Raw genomic sequence first — 6760 nt, 5'->3', positions numbered from 1 at the left:
TTAGGGACTCTACAAGTAGGGTAAAAAAAAACACTTTAAATCTATATGTCTAATGTAGACTTCTAGCTCTACACTACTAGCTTAATAGTCTTGCCTACGCTAGGTGTGCCGCTAGAGTCGATCGCAAACAACAACCAAAACCCTGGTAATGCTACCCCCGGATCGCTTGGAACAGTCACAGTATAACTAGTGCCACTTCCCGTAGATGTTAATGGGATCCTTCTCTGATCTGTGTTGACTGTGTGAGTTGCTGTGCCGAACCTGACCAGCGAGAACCTCGTCACAACTCCCGTCGTTGTGATGCTTAAGGTTGCACCTATTCTAACGCTAGACGCTACGGTACTTATGACAGGGCGAACACGTCTTGTTCCATCAGTGTTCAGAAGGTAAGGTGGTAAGAAGATTTCGGCGTCGAAGTGGTTACTTTCTGGTACCCCACCGTACTGTGTGCATGGACCACACAAACCACCACCGCCGGTGAAAATCGTTGCATCTGGAAGAAGAATCGCAACCGAGTGGTATGTTCGCGGAATCTGCATGGGGTTGAGCTGTGTCCATCTCCCAGTTGCGGGATCCCAGAGTTCAGGCGTAAGCTGTGCCGTATCGTCCCTAAACGGTTGGAGTCGCGATTGTCCGCCCGTAACAAAAACGGTGCCATCGGGCAATACCACACTATTGGCGAAACCACGCGCATACATCATAGGCTGTGTCTTCGTAACAGTCGGATTTGTCTTGGGTGTACTAATGGTGACAACATACGCATTCGTTCGTCCGTCACTAAGCGGGGTCGCCGTTAGCATGCACATGGCCCACGGTCTTCAGCATTGATTTCCATACCTGTTCTCATAGTCTGCAGCCCCTCCTGCCGTGAGTATCTTTCCGGCTGTGGCGTCAAACATAACAGCGTTCCCATTCATAGCGTGCCCATCGTCCAAACGGTTTCCAGCACCTGTGGTGCTACCAGCTCCAACAGTGTCGTACCAGTTCATTGCGATAGAAGGCCCAGCTTGAAAGACTGATTGGTTTTTCCAGCTAGATTTTGTCATTTTGACGAACGATACCAAGCATGCGCACCACTTACCCGAAAAGCCAGGCATGATTGTCTGAACGCCATACGCCACCACGATCGGCCGTAAGCATGGGACTGACAAGAGCGTTCTGCAACAGGGTCCATGCATTCGAAGTGGGGTTGTATATTTCTCCATTCTTGCCACCAGTTCCTCCGCTCCAAGAGCCGCCAATGTTGAAAATGCGTCCATCCGAGCACGTAGTAGTGGATTGATATCCCCTAGCTATACGCATGTTACTTCCTGGATTCCATGCTCCTTCTAATGGGTCATAGACACTGGTCTTCGCCGCGTCGCTGCCACCCGTGACAATGACCCGACCGTTGAAGTCCATTGAGATGCCGGGGCAAAACATGTCGTGTTGTGTGTTCGATACTTCCAATTGCGTGGACTCGCCTGTAGCAGGATCGTAGATTCCCGTTTGAGTGAAACCTCTTTGGCCACCGAAGTTGTCTTTCGCGAACGCCGACCACATCAGCACTTTCCCGTTTGGAAGCAATGCCGCAGCTGCCGGTATGAGCGGAAAATTCACGGTCTTTTCCCACAAGCCCTTGCCTGCTGCTGGTGGGGCGTATGTTGTGTCTTCAAAGATGTTGATTTCAGCGATGGCCGTCCACTGATTGACGTTGTTCTGCGCTTCGGACGTTGCAGTAATTCTTATATACCGCGCTGGTCTTGGGACAAAGAAGGTTTTCTTCGTGGATGCATCGTTGTTGTATGTACCAACAGCGGCGATCTGCCAGCTTGTGTTGTCGGAACTGACTTCAATCTTGTGACCTCCAATTCTGCCGTTCGCGTTGTCACTCGGACGCGGTTGCAGGCTGACTGCGTTCACATTATATGACGATTTCATGTCGACAATTATCCAGTTAGGCAGAGGGTCAACAGGGGCGGGCTCATACTTGGAGTGCCAGAAGCTTGTTCCATTCCCATCGAGCGCTCGATAAGGCTCATTACCAGCCTGGAAACTGTCCGACGTGGCGGTCCATCCGGAGCGGCTGATAGCAATAGAGGCAGAATCGACAAGACCAACGAAGATTGCGGATGCGATGAGAATCGCTGATATAGAGAACGTGAATCCCATATTGAACCAGCGTAGACGAGTTTAGCTTATCTGATGCTGATGTGAGTCTTGTGATGGGAAGGCCTCTCAACTTATAGCTCTCGACGAAGTCCCAAGCGCTGGTCAGCTTACGCGACGCCCTAAGCCCATCAGCATCGCGTGTTTCGCATTGGTTCTTCACCCGGCTTTGCAAGCACGGTGTGACACACATCCAACGACAACAAATCCAGTGGTTCCAGTGCAAAGCCTGTCCATAACACACTCATGTCTAAACATAGACATATGGTAGCCATCGCCAAGTTACGACGGCACCGAACTAGGGCAATGGTGGAATATGAAATATTTGTTCTCGTAAAGAACGCCATGTGGCGATGAGAGTCTCGCAGCCTACCTTAGCGATAGGTATAGCACTGCTTGCTCCAGGTTGGTTGTATACTCTGGCTGTGGGATATATTAGCGTGCATACTAGCTGCATAACGAGAGCCTGGCAGCACGCGCTCCAAGACCGGACCGGGTATTCGGACTCCGCTGTTACTATGGGACGCAACTGGTTAATCTAAACTACTATAGTCCTCAGCAGGCGTAGTGTCCAATATTGGATGCATGCAGAACTATCTCGGCTATGTATAGAGGGTGGGTCGAAGTTCGGTTCGTATCGCTGACCGGGAACCTGCATGAACGCCGCCAACTCTCCAATGAGCTTCTAGACCCACGAATCCGTACGCTAGTCATGCGTGATAACATATCACGGCCATGTCTTCAACCACTAAGATTCTGTCCCGTCTAGTCCACAGTTTCAATAGATTCTGGGATATGGTCCGCCAAATGGGTGAGATCTGGCATATCGTCGTCACCCTCAGGCTTATCGCTATCGGTGTCATTGTTCCACTCCTCCTCCTCCTCTTCATCCTGGTCTTCTTCACTAGCGGCTGTGTCTAGGCTTCCTTTATACCATGACTCTGCCAAGTTAGATCTATGCTCTTGAATCTGACAGTACGTATACGAATCAATTCCAAGGTCCGTTGCTAGCTCCCACCAGATCTTGTCAACTTCGCTGGAGAAATACGAGGCTGGTGCACCAACTTCGTCTCGACAAGTCAAGGTGATCTCTTTGAGAACCGGAGGCGGCTTGGCGTCGTCAGTATCCGCCGACACGAAGCCTGCCACCCAATTCTCAACTTCTTCGCTAGGATAATAGATCTCTAGTGTCTCTAGCTTGGGTGGCAAATCCTTTGGTCGGCAGGATTTGCTCTCCCAAGGCATGGATCCGACAGCAAAGAGGAATGCTTGCGGAAGGACGAGATGTCTCAAGACGTCGAAGTGCTTAAGTGAATCCTTCGGACTTGTTATCATATCGAGCAGCCACTCGAGCTCTGAGTCATCATCGGTTATTTCAAGCGTGATAGCAAGCGTCTCTAAGGTGCTTTTCATGCTATTCAATTGATCCATGAAGTAGCCTCCTTCAAGCTGCGTATTCAAGTCATCACCAATGTGGTAGCCGTCATTGATACTGCAAGAGTGAGAGCTTAGCATGTTTACCGCAAAAGGCAAATGTGTGGTCTTACAGTAGTATCTTGAGGCTTCGAAGCTGAACGCAACCGAGTGCGTCGAAAAGATCACCAAGTTGTATTTCGGCCTTTTCGATGAGGAGACGATCAGCAAAATGTACCGATACAGTCAAAGCTAGGTCCTCAAGGTTCTCGGCACCCTCCAGACATCCAGGTCCGTTGAGACGCAGAATGGTGCCAATGGAAATCGTTTTCAGGTCCAAGCTTGTCAGGCTAGCAAAATTGATCCCGGACTTGAACAGATGTGTATCACTAGTAGTGAGATGACGAAGAGTACCCCATCCGTTGACGATGCTGTCAGGGGCGGACATGCCCCCAAAAAGCCCCGATATGCACTCGCTTGATGGCGGACCTCGATGATGATCCTTGACCCAGAACTCGAGGTGTGTGAGGTTTGGAAGGAGTAAAAGTAAAATCCCAGCAAACCCTGACTCAATCGAGTTTTGAATCGTTTTATGCCAGGGATGCTTCTTGTAGCCTAGTTCTTCCAGCCTTGCTAAACTTCGCGTGCGCAACGGCGCAAGGCTAAATCCTTGCTCTTCACAGATCTTTGCGACACTCTTGCGTACAGTTCTGATGCGTAAGCTTTTCACTTGGGTTGCAAGATCAGGGCGATCGAAGAGCGTACGAAGGAGCCTCAGAAGAGGGTTTATCTTGGAGTGACAGCCACAGGAGATCGATAGCTTCGCTACAGTATGCAGAACCTCCTGCCCAGCCGCACGGAACTTGCGAGACGTGAGACATAGACTTTTGAGAGACCTGGGTGCGGCCGAGTCGGGAAGATGAGTCGCGATCTGCAGTAGCAGCTCCTCCGGTAGCTTATGGATCGGTGCGTCGAATGGAAGCGCCATTATGGGACCAGAAGAGCACTTGGAGTACTGCGTGAGATGAACGCGAGGCCGGTTGTGGTGAGTACTTTGTTCCAACCTGTTGCGCAGATATTTCGGAAAGTCGTATGTAACAAAACGCGCTTCTTGTGAGTTGCAGGGCAGAGGCAAACACTGTTGTATACTCTGTCAGCTAGGGAAATTGGCTCCGCAACTAACTCGAGCGCAAATTTCACCGAAAGAAGTCGGAACTGCTAAGCTTTTATGAGTTGGGCTACTAAATGTGGCGCTGGTGTCTTAGACTGGTGATGAACGGCTGACATGATGCTTGCGAATGAGGACGAGAGTGGTGGCGGGGATAATCTCACATGATGACGTAATCACATGCTCATCCATGGAAGGGGTGCAGACACAGGCTACAAACTTGACAACTCTCAGTGTTTCTCTGGTAGGTACGACCAGTCGCCTTCTCCTATGGGTAGAACGCAATTACACGTCCCTTGCTCGCGCTTTCCCCTCCCTCAGTTGCATCTTGAGCAGGAACAACAAACTTGTCACCACACCCATGCCGCTCAGTCCGACACTAACGTACATGGCACCTCGATAGCCGCTCAGTTTGTCTGAGACCGTCGCTCCGCCATTGTTGACATGCACCTCCACTGTGCCCGCAATGCCAACCCCGATACTGATACTGTAGTTCACGATGGTGTTGACTAAGCTCGCCGCCATACCTTGGTGTTTCTTAGCAACAGCGTTACTCATAATCAGTGTGCCAGCAGGAAAGCTCATGTCCATGCCCCATGGAATGATAAGCGTGGTGACGAATGTCTGCGCCCAATACACTTGGCCGATTGGCAGTGTAGCGACGAGGATACTACCTGTCAAGAAAGCAAGCATACTGATGAGCATAACCCATCCTGGACCGATACGTGAGATGACATGGCCGGTGGTAACGGCGGCGATGAAGCCTGAAATTGCGACAGGACAGAGATGAGCCATCGTCAGGAGAGGAGAGTCGCCTCGCAGCTGTTGGAGAAATTGGATGAAGTAATAGACCCAGATACCTGCATTCGCTGTCAATAAGATTTTCCCCTACACGTACTTTGGTAAGGTCGTTACTTACCGAATGCAGCCCAGCCGCATGCTATGCAGGTCAACACGAATGAGACATCCGTGCTAAGAACGTCGAACGGGATGAGGGGCTTCTTGGCAACTTTGATCTCTATCCAAAAGAAGACCGGAAACAAAAGAATGCCGATTATTAGCAACACGTAGATGTACGGGTGCTCCCATCCAAAGCCTGGTGCTTGGTTCCAGGCAAAGTTGAATAATATCATGGCGGTGATACCCACGCTTGCGCCGAGGAGGTCAAGCTCGCGAATTCGCTCTCTATGGGAGAGACTGCGAACATCCGCATCAAGAGGCACCGAGGGAAGAATGAAGATTGACAAAGAGGCAAGGCAGAAGAGCGCAATGCCAAACGTCCAAAAGGTCCACGGCCACCACAAAAGCGACCATAACCCAGCGAATGTCCCGCCGACTACAGCACCACCTACAAAACGTTAGAAAGCATACCAAGGAATCGATCAAAGAATACTTGCCGGGTGCGCATGCTCCAAACAGCGAGAAAACCATATCCTTCCTCCTTCCCTCATTGTATGTTGCGCCTAAGAGGCCGAGTGCATTAGGCAGCAATATTGCTGGCCCGATGCCACCCAACACACGTGAGAAGATGAACAGCACTTGGCCGCCATTCCCGTCAACGTACACACTGCATCCAGCCACTATGTTCCAGATAGCGAACCAAACAAAGCCCACGATCAGCATGTTCTTGTATCCGAACAGATCTCCACATCGACCGGACAAAAGGATGAAAGTGCCAACCGTTAGTGAATAGCCTGCTATCAGCCAGGACAAGATGCCAGGGTCGGTGATGCCAAGATCAGGTCCGATGATGTGCAGGATATTCAAGGTACCGAGGAGACCTGCTTGAGTGACGAATTGAGCAGAACAAAGCAGGCCGACGAAGAGAATCTCGCGCATTGGAGACATGGTCTCTGCAATAGACTTGGTTTTCGCTAATTCCAGGTCCTGGTGCTGCTTAGAAGCGTGCGCAGAGGCGTGAGAGCTGTGGCGATCCATGTCTTCGTGGGAATCACTGTAGTCGAGGTCGCTATCTGGAGGAGAAGAAAGTTTCTCGACCGTTGGGTCGGGTGATAATCTGGTCTCGTCCAT

The 6760-nt window shown here is 50.7% G+C and overlaps 3 protein-coding genes across 3 annotated transcripts; all 3 read right to left on the bottom strand.

The window, feature by feature from the left end:
* Positions 1–326: 326 nt before the first annotated feature.
* Positions 327–2151, bottom strand: J4E82_011403 (uncharacterized protein; the record flags this gene model as incomplete). Its single annotated transcript, XM_051737609.1, has 3 exons — positions 327–777; positions 838–1032; positions 1082–2151. Coding segments are annotated over 3 exons (1716 nt in total), but the record flags the coding sequence as incomplete, so codon positions are not given.
* A 762-nt stretch (positions 2152–2913) lies between these two features.
* On the bottom strand, positions 2914–4009 carry J4E82_011402 (uncharacterized protein; the record flags this gene model as incomplete). The annotated part of the gene is made up of 2 exons (XM_051737608.1): positions 2914–3640; positions 3696–4009. The coding sequence occupies 2 exons, from the start codon at positions 4007–4009 to the stop codon at positions 2914–2916; spliced, it is 1041 nt and encodes a 346-aa protein (XP_051582634.1).
* Positions 4010–5014: 1005 nt separating this feature from the next.
* On the bottom strand, positions 5015–6760 carry J4E82_011401 (uncharacterized protein; the record flags this gene model as incomplete). The annotated part of the gene is made up of 3 exons (XM_051737607.1): positions 5015–5589; positions 5649–6077; positions 6127–6760. The coding sequence occupies 3 exons, from the start codon at positions 6758–6760 to the stop codon at positions 5015–5017; spliced, it is 1638 nt and encodes a 545-aa protein (XP_051582633.1).

The sequence above is a fragment of the Alternaria postmessia genome (genome assembly GCF_024291825.1).
Source record: "Alternaria postmessia strain BMP 2775 chromosome Unknown scaffold_196, whole genome shotgun sequence".
In the NCBI taxonomy this organism is placed as follows: Eukaryota; Fungi; Ascomycota; class Dothideomycetes; order Pleosporales; family Pleosporaceae; genus Alternaria; species Alternaria postmessia.
Note: the sequence above shows the minus strand (reverse complement) of the source record. Positions and strands in the feature narration are given on the sequence as shown.